At 37.2% G+C, this 23,780-nt stretch overlaps 1 protein-coding gene across 1 annotated transcript in view; it reads left to right on the forward strand.

The window, feature by feature from the left end:
• Positions 1–23,780, forward strand: part of TOPAZ1 (testis and ovary specific TOPAZ 1) — a gene marked incomplete at both ends in the record, with an annotated part of 41,677 nt that overhangs the window by 12,191 nt on the left and 5,706 nt on the right. The window contains 12 exons of the mRNA XM_081996482.1: positions 524–654; positions 3,787–3,848; positions 6,163–6,278; positions 8,554–8,624; positions 9,349–9,486; positions 13,173–13,236; positions 14,361–14,512; positions 14,724–14,816; positions 15,068–15,183; positions 16,710–16,776; positions 17,781–17,955; positions 20,113–20,213. Of these exons, the coding sequence (XP_081852608.1) occupies positions 524–654; positions 3,787–3,848; positions 6,163–6,278; positions 8,554–8,624; positions 9,349–9,486; positions 13,173–13,236; positions 14,361–14,512; positions 14,724–14,816; positions 15,068–15,183; positions 16,710–16,776; positions 17,781–17,955; positions 20,113–20,213 (1,286 nt within the window). The remainder of the gene's footprint in view (positions 1–523; positions 655–3,786; positions 3,849–6,162; positions 6,279–8,553; positions 8,625–9,348; positions 9,487–13,172; positions 13,237–14,360; positions 14,513–14,723; positions 14,817–15,067; positions 15,184–16,709; positions 16,777–17,780; positions 17,956–20,112; positions 20,214–23,780) is intronic.

Raw genomic sequence — 23,780 nt, forward strand, 5'->3', positions numbered from 1 at the left:
AAGGTGCTGAAATTTCCTGACACTGAATTCTCAGTGACTTTACTGTATTATGGGAACTTGGAGTTTCTCAGAGCTATTTATATTTAGTTCAGTGTTGTATCATGTCATTACAATTAACTTATCCCCTTCTCCAGCAAAAACTACATCTTTATTTGCTGTATATAATTTTATAGCAAATTACCATACGTATCTTTGGCTGTGTTTTAGTAACAAAGCTTAACTGAATTTATTTCCAAAATATTTAATTCAATATTATGTAAATAAACCTGTTGTACTGTTCTACAGGGACCTTTAGAGAACATGCAGCTTGGATAGAATTTTAATTGCAGATTTTATTTAATATTTATTTGAAAAGGTTTGTGCTTCACAGGTGAAATAATTTTACATGTAAATTTCACATTTAGGAAGTCCTAGGAGTTCTTAAATGTCATTGGTATTAAGGCTTTATAATATTTAGGAAATAAAAGCTTTATTGTCTTGTAGCATGGGAAAGGCATAAAGTAACGTGTTTATACATTTTCAGCTAAATATATTAAACCCCACAACTACTCCAGAGGAAGCAGTCCTTTTAGTGGTGTTACTGAGGACTATCTTGAAGATGGGCAACTGAGAGAACTAGATGAACTGTTAAAGAGTTTTGATGTGGATGAAAAGGTACTGAGAAATCATGCTTTCTGTCACTAGTTTAAGAAATTATAGTCCATGTAATTAGATAATTTAAATTACTAATGTTGTTTTATCAACAAAATTTTTAATTTCCTGTAATAAAAAGAATATTAGCATTTCATAGATTACTGTGCTATTGACAATGTAAGTTTTGCTTGACAGAATGTCATCGTTTAGTCCCAGCCACCAACTAAGCACCATGCAGCCACTCGCTCACCCCTCCCCAGTGGGATGGGGGAGAGAATCGGAAGGGTAAAAGTGAGAAAACTCATGGATTGAGATAATGACAGTTTAACAGGCAAAGCAAAAGCCGCGCACACATGCAAAGCAAAACAAGGAGTCCATTCCCCGCTCCCCGTGGGCAGGCAGGTGTTCATCCATCCCCAGGAAAGCGGGGCTCCATCACGCGTAATGGTTTCTTGGCAAGACAAATGCCATCACTCCAAATGTCCCCCCCTTCCTCCTTCTTCCCCAGCTTTATGTACTGGGCATGATGTTGTATGGTATGGAATAGCCCTTTGGCCAGCCAGGGTCAGCTGTCCTGGCTGTGTCCCCTCCCAGCTTCCCGTGCACCGCCCCCCCCTCTCGCCAGCAGGCCGGGATGAGAAGCTCAACAGTGCTTGACTGCTTAGCAACAACTGAAAACATCAGTATGTTAGCAACGTTATTTTCATCCCAAATCCAAAACATAGACTCATACTAGCTTCTGTGAAGAAAATTAACTCTATCCCAACTGAAACCAGGACACAGAATTTGGTGGGTTTTTTTACCTGGTCACTAATAATTCATCTTAAGATTTGAAATGAAACAAGATACTGTTACATCAGTTGTTACAGTAATTCTGTATTACTGTTCCACTGAACACCTAAGAGTACAGCTGTGCATGTGTGAAATTTTTACATAACACGCCTGTTTTTAAAAGTTGGTGTTAAATGCTTCTCACCACACAGTCTCAGAAGGATGGGATGGTGATGGAAAGCTGGGGAGCTGCACAGCCATCATGTATCCAAGGAGGATCATTCTGTGGCTCATTACTTAGGCAGAAGGGCCATTATATTAACATACTGACTTCCTGACAGTTCTGAGGGAACTTTAAGCCATTTTCATGCTCACTGACTTTGTCTGACCTTTTTACTCTCTCTGTAATTATCTCTTTTCCTCTAGATAATAAGTCTAGGTCTTTTAAGACTTGCTGAAGTTTTATACTATTTACTTCTTTGATAATGGATTGGAATTTACATCTCTCTGCTACTCAGACATAGCTGCTGATAGCATTTACTGTTTTCCACTACTTCAAGAGTGGATAATGGTTTTAACTGGATAAGTTAAACTGTAAAATTCACGTGGCTAAAAGCTGGTAAGTAATTGATAAGGTAATCAAACAGTAGGGAATCAGTTTCCCTGGCAAAATCATTGTTTAAAAGCAGAATAGAAACATTTCCTTCAGCAAATGGAATTGGGGCTGCTAACATCTGATTCACAAAGTGAACAGCACCATCTTGTTCCCTGACCTCTTAGAGAGGGTAAGAGGGTCTGTCAAATAGTGTAGGTTACTGGAGGTGTAGTACTTGTTGCAATATTGCAAGGTCAGTCATAGCTGGGCTACTTTGTAGTGTTGTGGCTTTATAAAATCCGTGTCCTAATGTTTGCTTCTCTGTGCCGTGTTGTACAACAGTAAATACGTACAACTGATCTCACCCAAACCTCAAACTTAACCAAACTGAAGCCACCAAATACATACCAGTCGTATTCCTGTAAGTGGATGGAAAACTAGCTCTGCAGACCTGGGGAGGGAGTGGATTGGCAGAACACTTGTTGCAAGTATTCCTACTGTTTGGGGTGATTTTGGGGGTTTGTTTTTTTTGATGGCTTTTCCAACTAATAATGCTGTGAGAAGGACAAAAATTAACCATGGAGAAAACCCTAAATATTTGGGGGAACTGGTAAAATGAAGTTTGGAAATCCAATGAGAGCATATCTATTTGGCTATCATAAATTTATGATACAATGTTGTCGTGGTTTAGCCCCAGCTGGCAACTAAGCACCACGCAGCCGCTCACTCACTCCCCCTGCCTCAGTGGGACGGGGGAGAGAATTAGAAAAAAAACCTCATGGGCTGAGATAAACACAGTTTAATAGGACAGAAGGAGAGAAGGAAACAACACTGATAATACCAACAAAGGAATGTACAAGAACAAGTGAGGCCCAATACAGCAATTGCTCACCACCCGGCTATCGACAGCCCATCCCCGAGCAGTGATTTCCACCCCCCAGCTAACTCCAGTTTATGTACTGGGCATGACGTTGTGTGGTATGGAATATCTCTTTGGCCAGCCTGGGTCAGCTGTCCTGGCTGTGTCACCTCCCAGCTTCCCAGGCAACCCCAGCCTTCTTGCTAGCAGGCCAACACGAGAAGCTGGACTGTCCTTGACTGCTTAGCACAACTCAAAACATCAAAACCATATCAACAGTTTCTCATCCCAAATCCAAAACACAGTCTCACATTAGCTTCTGTGAAGAAAACCAGCTCTATCATGGCTGAAACCAGGACAAATGTGAAGTTCAAGTTAATTCATGAATAATGTACAAAACAAAGCCAGGATTCCATGACTTTGTTCTATATCGGTCCTTTCAGAGTCTCGCCCCCAAATATGTTAGGTGCTGTCTTTTTTCTCTGATCTTTGGGGTTTTTTTGCCTATGCACCATGGTGCACAGCTGAGCAAAAGCCTTAGATTTCTCCTTAATACTGCTTTAAATTTTCATTAAACATGATGGAATGTCTTTTGTGGGTTTCTACACATCTGTCAGGTGCAGTTAAAATTGGGCAATGGGCCTAAAAATTGCTGGGATTATAAGTGGGAGCAAAGAGAAGTGATGGTAATCCTGTCATGTTTTTTCCAACTAAAAATTACTATTTTAAAGATCACAGAGTATAATGGCAGTGTATCCATTTAAAAAGATGGTGTAAGAGTAACGCTACAGTCCAAATTACAGCTTTTTACAGTCAAGATTACCACACCTTGCAACAATCACTGACAGTTTTAAGTCTGTAGTGTGAAGCGTAACAGGCTTGATAGTGCGTTGCTGTATCTGAAAGTACATTTTAAATATCTTCACAGTTCAGATTTGCAGATGGAGTGCCTGGTGTTAAACAAGAAAAAAAGGGTGAAGCTGAAAAAAGGTATATATACTGTGTCCTTCATGTGACCTGTGATGTTTGCCAGTTACTGTACAAATGAAATGTAATGTTTTTATCAAAATACTATCAGAATTTTAATTCTTTTTTTTATGTTATTGTGACTATGTGACTAAGAAAATATGTGAAATAATACAATTTCACTGTGCAAAGTACAAGACAAGTATAGTCATAGCCTGACAGGACAATAGAGGTTACTTTGTCCTCTGGCTGGTGATGAAATATATCCACTTTATGCAGTGTCTCACCTTGGCATCTCAATGCGAGTGCAGCATAAGATACATTTCCAGCCACAACACCACTTACCAGAACTTGAAAAAAAAAAAAGAAAGAAAAAAAAAAAAAAGAAACTTTCTTTTCTGCCTTTTGGGACTTTCCAAATTGAAAGATCTCATTCAAATTCAGGCTGACATATTTGAACAGCAGTAGAAAAAGGCACTTAAAAATATGGCATGTGGAGTTAAGTATGTGCTTTACTGTTCTAGCTTCAAGCTGTGCTTAGTGTTTATTGTATATACGACTTAAAGTTTCAGACTAAGAAACTTCCATTCAACATCAGCCCAAAAATGAAGCAGAATAAGACTTTGTAGAGAAAGTATACTTAACTGATGGAATACTTAAGTAATTAGAAGAGAAATAACAGATATTTCAGAGTCATTTTCACAATAATCGAGAAACCTTAGCTGGCATAGAAGAGGATTTTGCTTTTTTCCGGCACCGTTCACATTTTTGTGACAGACTTGAAGTGTACCAGAAGTCCATTAAATGGAGAATATTGCATCATTTCATTAATCAGCTAGAGAGCTCCAAGCTCCTCCTCCTGGTGAAATACCCATTTAAATTTACCTTAGTAGCATAAATAGTTCTTTAAGCTGTAGAATAAGTAGGTTATGATGGATAAAATATGTTTGTGGAAGTGATACTACATTACTTCACTTAGTTGAAATGCAGCATGCTCTGCAGTTCAAGAAGAGGCATTTATTTCTTCATTGGGAGTCAAACTGTTTTCTCCAGTTTTACTCAAAAATGTTACCATTGCAAAGTTTCCTCTAGAAGAAAACATGGTCACTGCTCTTATTTAGCAAACTCTGCTTCTAGTGATGCTGTTACTTAAAAAAAATAAATTGATTGTAGAGTGATATAGTTTACAGTTCCTGGCAAAATCTCAAAGAGCTGAGATGATCCTGAAGGTAAGCTGCTATGAAAATCCTGTTGTGTCAGATCTGAGGTTGGCATCGCAAGGAAGCATTAAAAAAATTTTACATGGTAACTTGAAAATTCAGAGTAACTAGATCTGCAGATTTTTTTCATCTGGAGACCTATACAGTACATTGACTAGAATAAAAATAAAGGTTGATATTGAAGAATTTGCGTTTATTAGATACAATTTGTTCTTCTCTGCCATAGCATTATCTCAAATTGCATTAAAAACAGCCTGCAGTTTAGGAAAGGTTTTAGCCAGCATTTATCCTGGCTATGAGGAGTATTAAATATCTAGAATATGCCCCTCATAGGAGATAGCAAGTCTGTTTCTGTCTCCAAACGGCAAGCAGACTGAAATGTCCTTTGTACTGAACCTAGATTCTTAACTGAAAGGAGGAGGGGAGGAAGATCTCCTGAATGGGCATTATTTTTTTTCTGTGGCTTTATGAATAAGAAAGAGTGAATAAGAAAGAGATCACCGAGTATTTTGCTTGCAATATTTGCAGCTTATTTTGGAAAATATCACATTTCAGTAGTTTAATTATCTGGAATGTGTATATTTGGGTATAGTTAAAGGCAGAACAGTCTTTAATTGGAGTTCTCCTTGAAATCACCTAAATCTTTTGCTGAGTAGTGTCAGTTGTTAGGAAGGAAAACAGTTGGCTCTTCAAATGTAATTTGAAAAGCTTTGTGGGTGGATTACTTCTTTGGCAGATACTACGTAACAGGCTATTGAACTCTGCCTCTTCAGAAGTGACAGAAATCATCTGTCTTCCTGTCAGCATAGTGAAAAATAAATAGAAGTGGTTCAGAGGTGCCTTTTCTACTTATTTATTGAGTTTCATATAGTTACACTTTAGGACAGAATAATCTCGGCTAAAATCATAATCAGAGTGGATGAGGCAATGAGTAATGAAAGTGAAGTTGTCGGGACTGCTAGCTATTTAAACTTACAGCAATGTTTTTAAGTGTTGTGTAAATTGTTGAAGAAATTCTCATCTTTTATACACTTAATCCCTCTTTTTAGGTGTTCAGTATATTGGAGAAGCACCCGTTTAATTTGGTTAAACAAATTTTTGTTTTTTAATACTTACAGTGACTGTAAATACAAAGATCTTGTGAACTGTGAATTGCTGTCATCAGAATTTCCATTGCATGCCCCGAAAGCAAATGTCCTCAGTGAAGCTACAGTGATGAAACCCCAGACAAATGGTATTGTATGCTGTATTGGTGAACCCTCCAGAATTTATTTTTACATGTGTTTTATTTACCTATGAAATGTTAACGAATTCCTTCAATTCCTGACAGCATTGGCTGGAATTCATTTTGGTTTGCACACATAGAAGCAAAAATACAAGCTCTCGTATTTAGTGAGGCTTGTTGCGCTGGGTTTTTTAGCAGAATCCTATTTAGTAGGGTCAAATAGCAATCATTCTATCTTAGTATTTATGGTTCTCAGATACTTCAATGGTACAGCAATGCCTCCATTCTTAGTATTTTGACATGTTGTGTTTGAGCCATGTTATTGGCAAGTAACTTGTTTTTCTTTATTTATGGTCAGAGAATGTGACTGCAGATTTTCTTAGTTGTTTGTTACCTGTCAGCAAAACTTGGCTAAGGGATTTGCCCACCTTGCCAAAGGTCAGCACTTTGTTGTTTATGCCAATTCAAATGTTTGTGAGACATTCACTAGACTGGATCAAGGAAATGATCTAGATTGAATAAGCAGCACTTTATTTTGACCTGATACATTTCACACCTGGGACCTAAGGTATCTCGTAAGTGCTAGCTTTTCTGCTAGAGAAATCATAATGTGATGGAATTGCAGTCAAAGTTCCCGTCTCTTTTTCTCTGTACATAACAACTCTGACATTTAGCCTTACATAAATGCATAGTTTTATGTGGCATACAAGATAGAGAAAAACAGGAATTGATTACTTACAGATAGATATTTCATTCTGTTTCTTTGCAACAGCTGTTTTGGGAATTAATGTTTTTAGAATTGTTGGTTAATATGGGTGTTTATAAACGTGGACTTCCTGAATTGAGATCAGTGGCAGAGGTTCTTGCTTAGTTTCAAATTATACTGCCAGCTGAGCTTATAGAATGATTTTATCTTTGTGTCATGTAACAGTATTTTCAGGAAGTGCAAGAAACATAGATGCTATAAAACGGCTCTGAAACATGTCTCTAGACTACAGTAGTTTGAAATTGCTCATGTCTTTGGCCTTAAAAGTGTATACGCCTTTTGACTTCCTTCTTAAAATCACTTGAAATAGTTGCCAAAGCAAGAGTTTCCGTGCTAGGAGTAGGCAAAACAGCCTTTTTTTTTCCCCCAGAACTGTGCAGGCAGGATTGGCTATTTCACCTAAGTGCCTGCTCTCCTACAAATTTGACATACAGTCAGCAGGGAGAATACAAACTATTGAAAAGACGTGGTCAGAAACTGTATGCTGTTGGGACAACAAGAATCTGGAGGAAAAACTTCCAAGCTCAAGTTTCCAGTGGCATTTTTCTGCAGCTAGTGTTTGACTATTCTCTCAGTCTTTTTCCTATCACTAAATTTATCCAATCCTGAATTCACCAAATTGCCCACCATCACTGCACAAAATTATGCAGCTGTGACAGTACATAAAATTTAGATATTTAATTGTTATACATTATATTTCTCTTTCCTATCCTGTGATAGTCCTGTCTGTTTAGAAAGACATGCAGATTAAGAACCGTGTACCTACTGCAAGTCCCTATTAGAACATGCATCATTATTGGATGCTCTTTAATAACTATAGTTTGTCAGAAAGGGCTAAGCAACCTGCCTTTTGAATACACAGTTCTTTCAAGGGGCCAGATGGGAACCTAGAAAGCAAGGCACTCAAAAGCTCTTACACCTCTTTAGATACGGAGTTGAAAATTTGAACTTTTATCTTCCATTAACATTATTCATTTTTCAGGGAAAGAAATATGTTAATAATAATTAAAGTTCTAAAACCAAGTTTCATGGTTAAGAAACCAGTAGCTTACATTGGGCTTAAGCTTGATATTGCACTGCTTAGAGCATGAAAGGTTTTATTTCAATTCTGGAAAAATAGTTTCAATTTATGGCTAGCGATGTGGGAATGCAAAAATTACTGGTAAAGTGTGTTTGTTTTTTTCCTTTTCAAATTAAGACTTCTGGATATTTTTATTCTATTTCTTTTCTTATCTCCATAAGTTAGAAACCTCGGATAAAGTGGTGAAGTTTTTAATTAAAATGTGCTTACTCCTGAAGCTTGTGTAAATTCTCAGTTTTAGGATAATTAAGACAACTGTAACTTAAATTACTGGCTTTAGATTGTATTAATCAAATTTTCATTAATCTTTGCTGTGACTTGAAGGAACTATAAATATAAAGGAAAATAAGATAAATGAGAGTGGTTTCAGTATGGTTCATTTTATTACACGATCCATTTATCGCCCTCATCCTAATTTTTAGATTATACATTTTCAGGAAAAAGTCCTGTGCTGCCATTGCAGAATTATGGAGATTTTGAGCCATGGAAGATGGAAAAAAATGCACTTGTAAGTTGTTAAATCCTTAATGATTTCTGATCCTTTGGCACTAACTTTTTGTTATGGATATTCAGACAATTCTCCATATATCTAGTCAGAAATTATGAATCTATGTATGTTTATGTTTCTACTCCTCTAATATGTTATCACTGAGTAGATAAAATTTCTGAGAACAAAATCAATGTTGAGGGGACAGCTATTCACAGTGGAGCTTTGTTGATTTCTGTTTCCAGCTTAAGGAAAATCAAATAATGCTTTTTGCTTTATTGTTTTCATAGAACTGAAAAGCAGACAAGGTTTCACATGTTTTAGGCAGACTCCATTATCCATTATGCTGGGCACTGGAAAAGGGTAAAGGAAATTGATGCCCCAGAATTCTCAGATATTATCCAGAGCCATGCAGGAGTTTGTCACCTTTCTTCCTCCTCTCTACTCCTTGTCCATCTCATTTAGCACTTCTTACATTCTCTCTGTGGTCTTCAAGACAGTTTTTTGTTGTGTTAGACGTGACAAGGGATTGATCTTGGATGAGTCTTGGTCTTTCTTGATCTTGGAAATGCTGCAAATGCAGTATAGAGATGAGGGTTTTTTCAAAGATTTAATTGTAGATCACCTATTTATAGCTTTTATAATTTGTAGATATTTTTAAATTCTCAAAACAATAAGCATGTTTGCTTTCAAAAATATTATCTGTTACTGTTTCTCTGCTTGCTTTAATTTTATTTTATTTTAGGCTTCTTATTCAGTCCCGCGGATCCTTGAGATGATTGAATTGCCCCGTAAATATTGCAGATTTTATTTCATGACTCTGCGTGGGTGTGAAAGAGCAAAATGTTGGTTTTGGCACGTTCCTGAACAAGGGGATGAAAAGGTAATGAGATTTATTGAAGAAAGGAACAGATTGTAAGTGTGAACACTTTTTAAATGCAAAATGACATTTCCTTTGTTTATTTATATATGGAAAAAGAGTAAATTTCAGAGATTGATGGATCAAAAAAATGTTCAGAAATTCTTTCAAGATCTTTTAAAGTTCTTTTTTTAAAAAAAGTGGTAGACTTTTGAACTAGTAGACTTTTGCTGGTGTCTGTTCTCTTAAAAAGAGCAAGAATTAGGCTGTACGAATACAGAGTAGTAGAATGGGGAGATTCTAAGACATTTCTGTCCCAAGCATCGGAGACCTGTAAGCAAACCCAGATTTTGTATGCTTAAAGTCAACAGCCATCTAGGGTATATTACTTTCTGCAAGTTTTCTGCAACAGGGTCATGTTTGTTTAAAGGTGCTGTAATCTGCTTAAACGGAGCCACAATTCTTATAATATTTGCAAGAAAAATACTTTTCCAGTGGTGGGCAAAGTAGGTGTGTTTTCAAACCACTTAACAAAGAAATTACAAGTCTGTAATACTTCCAAGAACTGTGCAAGGCAAGCTAATTGTGCTGTTGTGTAACAAGATTTTGGAATTGGCTGTATGAAACCAAGACTTAGGTGGTTCTTTAAGTCACTTGGAAGCAAATAAAAACAGTAAAACGACTAAACAAAGACAAATGCCTAAACTTGTCCTCATCAGGTCTTACAAGATTTATTTCTTATCTGCCATGTTACTGGTATGAGTACAATTTTATCATTGGTGTCAATAAGAAAGAAATTACAGAATCAAAATGTAAAAAATAACTTGTGGTGAACCTGTTAGACATAAATACTAAAAAAAGTATTAAAAATCCATTACATTTGATTTTACTTGTGGTGCAGCACTCCAGCACATTTACTGTTTTGCCCACCAAACCTAGCCTAACTTTCTTGGTAGTCTCAAACTATACTTTGGGTTTTGTTTGTGTATTTACTTATTATTTTTAAATGGACAGTTCTAAAAAAAATAATAGGCCAAGCACCTCATGGTGGCACCAAAGTACATAAATGGAAGACAGGTAAAGCAGCAACAAAGTCATCTAGTCAAATACAGAGGAAATAAATCTCTTTAGGAATTGTTCTGCAAATTGGTAGTCCACTTGCTTAGTACTATGTTTTCAGTGATAAGCGTTACCAGAATTTTTGAAGAGAAGTAACTTTCCCCATAATGGATATTCCTTTCTTTTCATTAAGTAACTGGTTGATGCTTTAAGGCATAACTTACTAGGATTTAACACTCTTCACAGTTGTTGGTTGATCACACCACACAGCAGTGATTTAATTCATAAACATACCATGTTTTGAAAATCAGCATACTCTTGAGCTCGGAGAGTTCTACAAGTTACCAGTTTTTATTTTATTTTAAAGATGCCTTTTTAATTTCAAACAGTGAAAACTCTTTTGTATTATCAAAGTAAACGAAACTATTAAGACTGTGTTTTAAGTACTCCCCAAATTATTTAAAGGGGACAGATCTTAACTATGTGTATCTTTAAAGGGGGCGGATCTTAACTATCTGATGGGAGGGTGGGTGAAGAAGATGAAGCCGCACTCTTGTCAGTGGTGCCCAGTGAAAGGACAAGAGACAGTGGGCATAAATTGAAATTACAGGAAATTCAGTTTGGCTTGAATGACACTTCGGACTGCAACATAGGTAATAATTGCACAGTTAGATAAGTGGTTTGAAAGCATCTTTATGCAAACTGTATTTCTCTGATTTTATTTTATCTTTCTACACCTTTCTCATTAGCTTTTTTGGACTTGCATCCACTAAAGAAATGCTTAATTTTTGTAACTTCTTACTGTCTTTTTCCTTGATCCTATGAACATCTAACTGGAAGCAAACAGGATATAAAATAGGAAGATTTCTGTCTTCATGAATGTCGTCTTGCAACTTCAGGGCCTGGGGTGTATGCTTGCGGGGGGGCGGGGGTGTTTTATTTTAATCTGGCTTCCTAAATAATGAGACTTAAAGTTGCACTGGCCTTTTATTTAAATAATTTGTGAACCTGTTGGTTACTTTCAGACACAGTTAATATGGAGTGTGTGTCTCAAAAGTGCCACAGGGTTCATAAACAGAATCTCTTGTAAAAACAATCCTGGTTTTGATCTCACTGAGCGAAGGGCTGCAGCATGAGGTTTTTCCCCCTTATTAAACATCAGAGTGCACACTGACTGGGAGATGCTGAAGGATTTCATAAATTCTCATGCTTGTTCTTCTGATTTAAGCACCTCTGTGTTACTGCAGTAGAGCTGTGTTTTACTGGACAGATGGTTGCTTGTATAAGTTACACAGCCATTGCTCCAGATGCAATCTTGGGGTTTTTTGGGGAGTCAGTCCAAAGAAGGAGGAAAACAGATTCCAAAAGAAACCAAACTAATTTCATACTGTAAGCATGTGCTAAAGTTTGTTTCGGAAGTGCCCTCAGCCACCTGGGATTGTAGATTTGTATTAAATGAGTTAACCCATTGGCAAGTGACACTGCATGTATATTAACGATAAAGATTCTACATGATTTTCTGAAAGGTGTATCTTAGACTATAGTTCAGCAGCATTATGACACTGTTTCAAAATAGAAACAATAAGCTCTATTTATCTTTAACATACTTAAGTGTACAATTTTTGTGTCTTTGATTTGATGATCTGAACAGGTTAATAGTTTTAGAAAATGAAAGATGTCTTGACCACAAACCAGTATTTTCCTCTTTGATAATTCATCTGCTATGTAACAAACTCCATGAGTGGATCCTGTCTAATTTTGAAGCTGCATGTAAAAATAAACCCAACTCAATTCTGTAATAACATGACTACTAATTTAGGGCGTTTTCTGTCTCTTGATTTTTCATTATTTCACAAAACAGTATTAAATATGACCCATTTACATTGCTGTGCAGAAAGACTGTAAATGTTCTAGAAGTGACAAAGAGTATCTGAAAGGGTGGGTGGATTTTTTCCTACCTTGGAATTCTGAGAATTATTCTCAGTAGTCTTTATTTCTTCATCTGCAGAGATGGAGCAAAATGTATAATTATCACAGAGCTGACAGCTTAAGATGTTAAGACAAGAATGTTCCAATATCAAATAACATATTAAAATATCTAGGTGTGGATAATTTTTTTTAATCAAATGTGTCTGGGGTGAAAGGGTTCATTAAATTGAGTTAGTTCTGAGCTTTTTCTTTTATGTCCTTATGAGTGACTTGTGAAGATCAGTGTTACCAACTTCATTTCTAGATAATTTTTTGACTTCTCAGTTGGTACATTCATGTAACTTTTGTTTATCATGTTTTCACTTTCACCTTTTTGCTGCCCTTTGTTTGTTTACAGTCTGACACACTTATGAATTCTGAAGTAACTGTATTTTCATTTGGTTTTTTGTTTGCTATGAGTATATACACACACATGCATGTAGTTGTGGTCCCAGCAGCTCCTTTTGCAAACAACATTATTTTTCTATTTAATTTGCTGTCCTTTTGACAGCACCTTTTCCTACAGACCCAATTACCTTCTTATACCATTTGTCAGTATGTATGGGTTAAACAAAAGTAATGTAAAGCTCATTTCCTTCTAGAACTCATGTTTGTGGGTAGTCCTCTTGTTCAGCATAAACTGAGGTAACATTTTACTACGGATTTTTTTCCTCTTTTTCTAGATTTGCATGGCAATACTTAGGACATACATTAGTATCAAAGAATCAAGCCTTCTAAAACGTGCAGGTATGATACAGTAGTAGCTTTTGATGTATCTTTGATACTTAGCTTATTTAAAGCAAATTAAATAGGCTGTCAGGAGAGAAATGGATGCCACTTCAACAGTGAATAAGAAGTTCTTATTTTGAAGGAATACATCCATTCCATGTGTTTTCATGATCCAGTTTCCCATTGTGGCTAGGTATTTAGATACGCAGTTATCTTGGGAGGTTGTTACAAATCTTACTTCCACAGAAGATGAACTTAGCCTGAGTAGAACTAGACTTGAGAGTAGAAATGAGTAACTGGGGCAGGGGAGAGGCTTAACAGAATGAAAATTTTGTTAAGGCACTTTTGGACACCCTGGCCAAACATCACAAATCCAAAAAATTTAGAATTAAGCTCTTAAAATGAAGTGCTGCTGCAGCACCCGAACAGCTTTAGTTTAGTCCTTTCACATTACCATATGTGTAAACAATTACGATTTTTAGGGACTATAGTTGATTCAGATCCATCTGAGCTTTTGAGTCCAGTCAGAAAGGGCTAAATTTTACTCTGGACAGTCATTCCTTTTGTACCTGTCCTGGGCAGTCTTTAAGTTTTTGAAAGCTTATTAGACTGTAGCACAATGTGAACGTGGGATCCAGTTGCACCCTGTGTCGTAATGTTCCCATGCTGCAATACTGAGCATTGTAATGCAGATAACACTGGGTACCAGCAGGATACAGTACATGTCTATCAAGGCTAGCGCTGGAACAGGTTGTAAGACCATCCACCATGATAATGCTGCAGATCACTTCCTAGAGCTTCATGTCTGCAAAGGCCTTACTACCTTGGTGCACTTACCAAATCTAACCTGGTTTTGTGCATTTTTCTTGTGCTGCACCAAATGAGCTAAGCTTTCTGCAGACCTACAGGGCTTATGGTGCTCAGCTCAATGACACAAGATATTTCAGAATAGTCAGTCTGGGTCTAGTAAGGTTAATACTGTATTCAGACTGGATCCTTTCACCCATTTTTCTCCATATCCCTGTCCCATAATATCCTGGATAATTAAGGTTGTTACACTGCATTTAAAATTTAAGGAAATAACTTGTTTAAATAGTTAGCATCAATTACCCCAAAGTTAATTAATTTAATTGCTTTTTCAGTCCAAATATTTGTGAAATATTACAGAGAAGTTACTCCTGGTGTGGATTTTGCTTCTCAAGTGCTGAACGATCTTCTCATTTCTTTGCTCAAGAACTGTTTGTTGCGGGAAGTATTTCAGATATTGAATGTAGCTGTACGAATCAATACACTGGTAGGTGGCCTTGTAATATTTTTTAAATCTTTGATCCATCGTTTCTTAGTTTTTTGAGTACTGTGCCATTTGTAGGAACAAGTTTGTTTTTACTCTGGTACTCAAATCTTGGAGGGGGGGAAGAGCCATTCAAAAGTTCCCGTTATAAAAACTCTAAGCTTTCTAGTTGAACAGAGTTGTAAAACTGATTGTGCTTTTTTGTCTAAATTAGCCAGCTGCAGATGTTCTTCTGAAAGTTTTTGAGCATGTGGCCTCTTTGAATATAAGAGACGCTGTGCCTACATTAATCAGTACCTTTTGTAAGGTATGAGTTTGATTGTACTACTGCTACTTGCTGGAATTTCTGAAATACCTTGCCTGTTTTAAAACTCAAACATATCGCTTAATATTTTTTAAAAGTTATAATGTGACTAGCGGATAATTATCCCTTATTTTTTGACTGAGATTCACTGTGAAATGTTTTTCCAGCTGTTGTTTGCCACTTGCCTCTGGAAATACATAAGTGAACACAACTTTTTGTATGCTTACTTTTCTTCCCTTTCTTTGATATTGCAGTTCATTAATGCTGGTATGTTCCTTGAGTCTGAACATTTTGACTATATTCTTAAGTTCCTTCACCAATTGCAAGTTTCCAATCAGGAAATAAATACTGTTTTGAACATAAAATCCAGGTATGTCTTTAAGGAGCTATTTTATAATTATATCTGTCTGGTTCCTTGTTCAGGTTAAATTTTTATAAATTTATGTTAAAACTTTTAAAAGGCAATTAGAAAATGCAAATTTAGTGTTTTGGATTAAAATACTATCATACCACACTTAGTTGTATTTGAAAGTGCTGTCAAGCTACTGTACTTCAAAGATCAAAGATTGTTAAGTCAAAACTTAGATTCTGACTGTGATTATGATTAGTTTTTTCCATATTGATCATCATTGTACAATCTGTTTCCAGCTGTCCTACATGTTTTACATAACTGTAGTCAAAGTAGAAACATTGTGGTTTAATATAGCATTTATGCCTGCATAAGCAAACAGTACTTCTGCAGTTAACAACTCTTTTAGGCAATAGGAGGATTAGTTATAATACGAAGTAGTTTTCTAGTTTCGTGTACTGTGCAACTGCATAAACACTTGTGCCAACACAACTAGGGAGGAGGGTCATTTTTTAAGTACTGCTGGATTATGCTAGGCAAAATATGAAATCACAGCCCAAATCTGTTCCAAAATTGTTGACATCTCCCCATCACTTGCACAAGATTGTGATCCTTTTTTTTTTTCTATCATCTGCATCATACACGCACACACAAGCTGAGAAACTTAAATTTGCGATTCATAAAGCAGCCTTTGATTCTTAGAGGAAACCAAATATGCAGCATCTACTGTGTGAAAACAAGCCATCACTGTTTCAAGTGAAGGCACTAGAAATTATTTGCTGCTTTTCATACTTTTCCCATAGAGTACCTTTCAGCCACAGATCTCTATGTTCTACCAGTGCAACTTACACACATATTGGAGGTAATTTTTATCACTTTTCAGATCAGGAATCTGATTCACAAAGGAATTACCCCTTCCAGGTTGCCTCAGTATGTATGTGTTTTTAGGACAAACTGAGAAATACCCTTTATCTATGAAGACTTGAGCAGCTGTGCTACTTCAGCTACCTGTGTTAGCTCATTCATACTTAACGTTATGTATCTCTACATGATAGCATTGCACTGGATAGATGTGTCCATTGTTTCAGTGGTGGCATCAGAATAAAGTATTATGGTCCTGTGTATTTAAAACTGAATATCACTTTCATTCATGTAATTAACTTCTTTTAACCATTGTGTCAGAAATACATCTAATACAGTTCTGCATTTACTTACTAGAATCATACTTACTAGAATCACAGAATCATGAAGGTTGGAAAAGACCTTTAAGATGATCAAGTCCAACTGTCAACCCAACACCACCATGCCCACTAAAAGTCCCAAAAGATTAATGGATTGCAAGTCTTATTCACACCTTTTCAGTTACATTTCTACTGAGACAAGGGAATATTTTCTGTGAAAATAGCTCTGCTCGATTATATTTGCTTAATACATGTACTGACTTCCTGTGGCATGATTGTAAATGTCTGTTTTCAGTGTTCAGTGTGCATAGTTTAGTCCAATAGGATATGTTAAAACTAAGTATTAATATTTTTTTCTTATGGAAGGTTTCAGGAAAGACATTTTGAAAAGAACTGGCTTTTTGACTTCAACTTGGCAGTAGCTGAAATTCAGGTACAGTATGTGCATTCCTCAAGCCTGCTGGAATACTTAAACCTTGACTTCTTTTAAACCTAGAAGAAATAGCAGTTTCTACATAATTTAAAATTAGGGGGCTTTATTATTAAGTATATTGAGATTATGATAAAATATTTTTATGCAAAGCCATGTTTAGGAAAGACTAACATGCAGGGGAAAACTCTCTTTGGCTTTTTTGTGTTAATTTACATACTTGCATCTAATTCAAAGATTTTCTAATTTTAAGCAATTATTCCCTATGCCTTACATTTGTTGCGCTTGTAATTGGTCATGGTACATCATTCCTCACCAAAAAATTATTTAATTTATTATTTAGCAGATAGCATTCATATCTAGTATAAAAAGGCACAATTGTAAAAGGCTCCAATTGGCAACACTAAGCAGGTATTTGAAAGAATAAGAAAATATTATTAAAAATTCTTTAATTGGACATGTGCGTCTTTCATATTCAAGGGAAGTTTACTTATTATGCACAATTATAATATAGTTCACATATTATCACACTTACTGCATAGATCCTGAGACCAAAATTTAAGAATGGAAGAACCAAAACTGATTTTTTTACACCTTTAGCACCAAAGTCATCAAGTGATTTGGCAAGGAAAAGACTAATTCATAAAAAAAAACCCACATGAATTTGGCACGCATCGTGCAGAAGAAGAAAAAAGATATTAAAATACTGGATGAATGCCAGTTCTTAAATAGGATGAATAAGTTATGAGCTTCCCCAGTTGGGGTCATGACATGAATGGAAAAAGGATTTTAATTTCTTGAGGGACAAAAGTGATTAGCAGTCCATGCAAGTTAGGCAACATGTAACTGTGCCATATTGAATATGGAGGTTCTTGGCAGTAGTGTTGCATCTGCATCTTTTTTCTGCTTTAAGTCTATCCCAGTTTTATCTCTTGAATTTCGATATATTTTCTGTTTGGTGTTCTGGAAGCAGGTTTGCTTATATTTATCCCTTGCCTTTTTTGCAGCATTGCAAGGAGAAAAGTGATTGGACCAAGCTGGGAGCTTTGTATGTTAATGCGAGAACTGGATGTGAACATTTTGATGATCTTCAGAAATTGTCTTCATGTATTGCTGAAACATTAACCAGAGATTCTGAGACAGACAGACCACGAGTTCCTTTTTGTGATTTTGCTGATGCAGGTAAAATTAAGATGCAAGAAATGCGTTTTGTCCATCTCTATTTTTTGTAGAGTTTTTAAGAGGTAAAAATCAAAATGTGTACACTGTTTTCTGAATATTAGTTAATTTTATATGTTACAATATTCAGAATTTCTTGAGGTGCAAATACAATCAGCTAAAATGCTCAATAGAAGCCATTTTCTAGTAGAAGTAATATCTGCAGTGCTTACACTTGAAGTCAAGGAAAGTTCTGGAAAAAAAAAAAAACCCAAACATTTGAGCTTTGTGAAATAAAGAAGAGAAACCAAAATTGGTGGTTTTTTTAATAATGTCCTGTTCTCAGGACAAACTCAAATGTATTTAAGTATTGTTATGTGAAGTGTCACACTCTTAATAGCATAAATAAACTTTAGAGCTGTAAATACAGTTATATATATATATTTGTATATTTCAAAACACATAGAACAGGGTTACATCAAGTATATAACTTGCATTTTTTTGTTGGGTTTTTTTTAGTAATTTGGATTTTCAGAATTAGTTCGTTCTATAAAGAATGAAGAATTTCTGCAAGGGCTGGGTCCACAAAACACCTTCTAATTTTTTAATAGTTCTATCAGGTTTTCTTACCCCTTTCCTCGCTATGTCCCTTCATTTACATATCTGTATCATTCTTCCCAATAAGTTTGCAGAAAACTGGGGCTCAGTGAAGTGTGAGTGGGATATTAAAGCACTTTATAATGGATGACTCAGATGTTTTTCAACTTGTATTAACTACTAAAACATGACGAATATTTACTTCAGAGATGTGAACATGACCTTTCTGACCACAGACTTTCATATTATAAAACAGCTATCACAGCTTCCAGTTTGTGGTGGGCTGACCCTGGCTGGATGCTAGGTGCCCACCAAAGCTGCTCTGTTGCTCCCCCGCCTTCTCGGGCTGGACAGGGGAGAGAAAATGTTATGAAAAGCTCATGGGAGATATCACTCACCAATGACAGTCACAGGCAAAACAGACTTGAATTGGGGAAATTAATTCAATTTATTGCCAGTCAAATGTAATGACAACTAAAACCAGATCTTAAAACACCCTCTTCCTGCCCCTTCCTTCTTCCTGGCCTCAACTTCATTCCTGATTTCTTTACCACCTCCTCCTGAGTGGCACAGGGGGATGAGGAATGGGGGTTGTCAGTTCATCACACATTGTTTCTGCCACTCCTTCCTCTGCAGGGGGAGGACTCCTTACACTCTTCCCCTGCTCCAGCGTGGGGTCCCTCCCATGGGAAACAGTCCTCCATGAACTTCTCCAACGTGAGTCCTTCCCATGGGCTGCAGTTCTTCATGAACTGCTCCAGCCTGGGTCCCTCCCACGGGTACCGTCCTTCAGGAACAGACTGCTCCAGTGTGGGTCCCCCACAGGGTCACAAGTCCTGCCAGCAAACCTGCTCCAGCGTGGGCTCTTCTCTCCATGGGGCCACAGGTCTTGCCAGGAGCCTGCTCCAGCATGAGCTTCCCATGGGGTCACAGCCTCCTTTGGGCACATCCACCTGCTCTGGCATGGGGTCCTCCCTGGGCTGCAGGTGGAGATCTGCTCCAGTGTGGAGCTCCATGGGCTGCAGGGGGACAGCCTGCCTCACCATGGTCTTCACCACAGGCTGCAGGAGAATCTCTGCTCCAGTGCATGCAGATGAAATAAACACTACTTTAAAAAAAAAAAAAAAAAATTAATGCTACAAAAAATATTTTCTTCCCACACCTGAATGGATTACTGTGCTCACACCCCATTTTGGATGCCACTGTTCTGGAATACCAACAGTGCTTCCAAAGTGTTTGTATAATATGGTTGGAAACACTTGTAATTACTCAGTTCTGTAGTTGCCAACATTTCCCCATGGTGCCAGAAAACACAAAGCTTACTTTAATAGTAATGATGTTTGCAAATTATGCCATTACAAGTCCAGTCATCTTACGGATGAATTAGACTACTATGAAATAGTTTCTGAATAAACTGATGCACCTTACTTCTGGTGTTAAGACTTAAGAAGTTACTACTTTTAATGGCAAATATTTCAGAAAGTATATTTAATATTTTCACAATGAATGTGTTTTTCAAGGTGTAATTTCTTTAAAACTGCATCTACATGTAAAATAAAAAAAAATGTTTTTTTTTCTTTCCAGTAATAAAAAATTCACAACATAATGAAGCAGACAGAATTTTCATTGGAAGGATTGGGATAAGTGTAATGTATTCTTATCACAAAGTACTGCAGTGGATAAAGGTATACTGGACTATAGGAACCTGAGTGACAGAAAAGGAATGAGTCATTTCTTTTCTAGATGTTAAACTGTGTTTCTCTAATTGAATGGCTGGATGTGCCACCTGCCTCCCCACCATCTCAGTACTTCTTAATCGTCCAGCTGGATTGTGCCTTTCTGAGCAGTAGTCTTCTATGGAGCCCATCATAACTTTGTCTTGCAACCAACAACTTGATTGTTCAGGTTCAGCTTTTGACTTTTCTGAGCCAACGATGAATCTGGATTAGGACACAGGTCTCCGTGAGGTTCTGGGGTGAGGTGCTGATGGGGTTGTTTCCCAGAAATGTCACCTTCTTCCAGCTGGCAATATTAGTGTATTCTGAGACCTCGCAATTCAAACAATGTTTACAGAAGTCTGAGTGTGCCCTTTCCTGCACTGATGCTTCTGAACCTGATCCCAAATGGAACCTGACCCCAAGACAGAAGAGAAGCATAGCAAGGCTGCTACTGCTCTTGGTGAACTGCTCATTCCCCAGAACGTCACTAGAAGTGCTTTTCTTCTATTGAATCTAGGGTTCCAAGTTTTGTGAATCTTGCAAAGACTTGGACCTTACAAAAAATACCCTTTACAATCCTTTCTTAGTTGTCAGATATTACAAAGGGCCAGGTTTATGAGAGTAGACCTTTCACTGGGTGTTTTACACTCTTTAGGCCTCATGCAGTATTGATCATAAGTTCACTGCAACAAGAACCGTTTCAATGTTAAATGCATCTTTTCCTTCCTGGAAAGAAGCAGTGTATATCAAGCTGGATCTCCTACACAAGGCAACATGACCAGTAACAACATAAGAATTAATATAAACCACCAATGATTTTGGAGTGTATTTTGGTCAGTGATCACATCCTGAACTTAGCTTTGTGTCAATGGGTCTGATCCTTAAAACTAATAACTATGCTGTACTGGGATGTTCCTCATCCCATACAAGACGATTTCCAGCATGCGTTTTTAGGAACAAAAGCAAACACTCTCCTTGTCTCTTTTGTCTCTTGGGGTTTTTTTGTGAATTATTGTCGAGGAACACTTGCATCAAAGGATTAAAATGTATTTTGTACTACTGTCTCAAGGGGATGATCCTCGGGAATTCTGTTATGTAACCCCTCTGTTTCCAGGGTCAGGCTAAGTCCCAGAAGATATTTGATAGAGGTGCTTAGCCTAGAAGGAACATGTGTTTTGATGAATCATTAATTTTGCAGTATCAGCTTCTTGAGTTGAATGGTCTTTAGCAGGTCCCTATCAAGCTGCAGCACAGCGTGGTACTGTTTAGGGGAGAGGGGGTCTTTGCATTAACACTTTTGTAGTACTGCACTAGAACTTTTTAAAGCATTTTTGTTCCACAAAACTCAGCAGTTAGAACAGTTAAGATATTCCTGGCCATAGAAGAAATAGTCTAAATTTTTGGCATTGAAGAGTGGTCAGTGCTTACATACCCATAAAAGAGCTTAGTTTGGCTTGGATTTTGTCTGTCTTCTTCAGCAGAGACGGCATGTATTCAGTGTTTATAGGGAAATCCTTTCATACGTTTTAGCTGTTTTCCAGATAACATCTTAAGGGACATCCTGATATTTGGATTGACCTCTGATACTCCAAGGAGGTTAATCTTCATGTCCTAATTTCAGAGGTGCAAGGTGTCAAAAGCATGTGTAGTGTTTCTCTTACATAACAGGAGTTTCTAAAAGCAGACAGTTTTTATGATACTATGATTTTTCTCATGTCTAGAGCAAAAGATCATCACATCTTTAAGAATGTTGTGTTAGGTATCAGACCCACTTCTCAACAGACTGCTCACCCAGATCCTTAAATAGCCTTGTAAACAACCTGTACTGACCACATGGGAGTGTGAATGAGGCTGTGCTCTGAATGGTTTTTATCAGAACTAGCAGATCTCAAATTGTTCTCTGCTTCAGGGTTGAACTAGAACTGTCATTCCTACCTCTCTCCAACCAGTTTCACTCCATTATATGTATCAGATAAGACCCTAATCCTGTGGTTATGGGCTAGCATCCGCTTGATCGCATGTCTTGTTTCTTCCAAAAAGTAGTCCAGAAAATAAGATAGTGATGGTTTTATTTTTCCTGCTGTGCCCAAAGTAATTTTGGCTTTAGGAACATGCCCTATGCTATTTTATGAATACGCTGGACCGCCTAAAGCTCTAGATGTGCTTTTCGGATCACTCTCCCTTCGTGAACATCAAACCTCTTTATCACATAACTTTGAAGCTGGGTGGCTCTCACATATAAAAAATGTATGCTCCTTCATCCTGAAGAGCTCCTTTTGTAAGAGCTAAGGAAAGTTCATAAAACGGATGTACTTCAAAAAAACATGCAGATTTGAAACATGTGAATAGGTCTTCCATGGAGACAGCTCTTCAAGCAACACTAGACTACTTTCCGGATATTTACTTGTAGAGAATCCTGCAACATTAACGCTCCTTTGGCAACTGTTTCATCCACTTCCTATTTCAACTATTTCCTATCTTGAAGGATTTTGCTATGGTTTATTTTTACCCAACATTTTATGACTCCAGAGGATTGGTCAGAGGTTCTTGTCCAATTAAGGATCTCATTCCACAACTGCATTTTAATTGGGTGCCCTTCCTTTATAGATCTTTTGTGCTTATAGCTGCATGCTTTCCATCTTACTATAAAGACCCACTTCTTAGTGGCCCTTCCTTTTGCTAGAAGGATGGAATAGATGCAGATCCTCCTTAATTTTGTATTTTGTCTCTGGTTTGCACTTAGATTTCAAGTTTCTATTTTTCTGTAAAAGTTTCACCCGAGTCTTTCTGGTATGTATTTTTTTCCTTCAACCACATACATCTACAGTTGAATGGGTTCTTTACACCTTAAATGTTAACTGCAATGATGTAATTGGTATTCTTCTATGGGTTATGCTGAGATAAACCCTTGCAGATACCTGTAGGCCTTCAAAAGTCTCCTATTTTGAGCATATGCCAGTCCACAGTATGTATGTGCATATGCATAAAACATTTTCAAAAAAAGTTTGGGAAGAAGTAAGTTTCATTTTCTGCCAACTTCTCTGTTCACCTAAAGTTCCCTTTCCCTCTACCTCCATGACCCTCGTTCCACCACCACAATGCATGCACACAAGATTCGTAATAAGCCACCTCCTCATTGGTGCACACACTAAGCAAGAGCTGGAACATGTCTAGTTTGGAGTTTAGTTCATGTTGCTTGACCAGCGAGGTGCAGGCAGACAGGACAAGTGCTGAATTCTGCCTGTCCTTGCCTTGCTGGGGACATTAACTTGATATCCCACCTTATCTCGATCATGATCTTTTTTAGATTGGTCAGATCTTAATTATCTTTGAGACTGCTATCTTTCTTCCATCTTTGACTAAAAAGGCCAACCAAGAAGTTAAGAGGAAGCTTCTGTAGGAAACCAGTCTAAGTATGAACCTGGAACATGATGATAAAGTTGTTGGTTGTTACACTGTTGGCCAGACAGGACCAACTTTTTCCAGCTTATTGTCCTGCTGTGTACAACTATCAGTGTTTTCTTTGACTTATGT

Source organism: Phaethon aethereus (assembly GCF_964289735.1).
Source record: "Phaethon aethereus genome assembly, chromosome: 2".
Taxonomy (NCBI): domain Eukaryota; kingdom Metazoa; phylum Chordata; class Aves; order Phaethontiformes; family Phaethontidae; genus Phaethon; species Phaethon aethereus.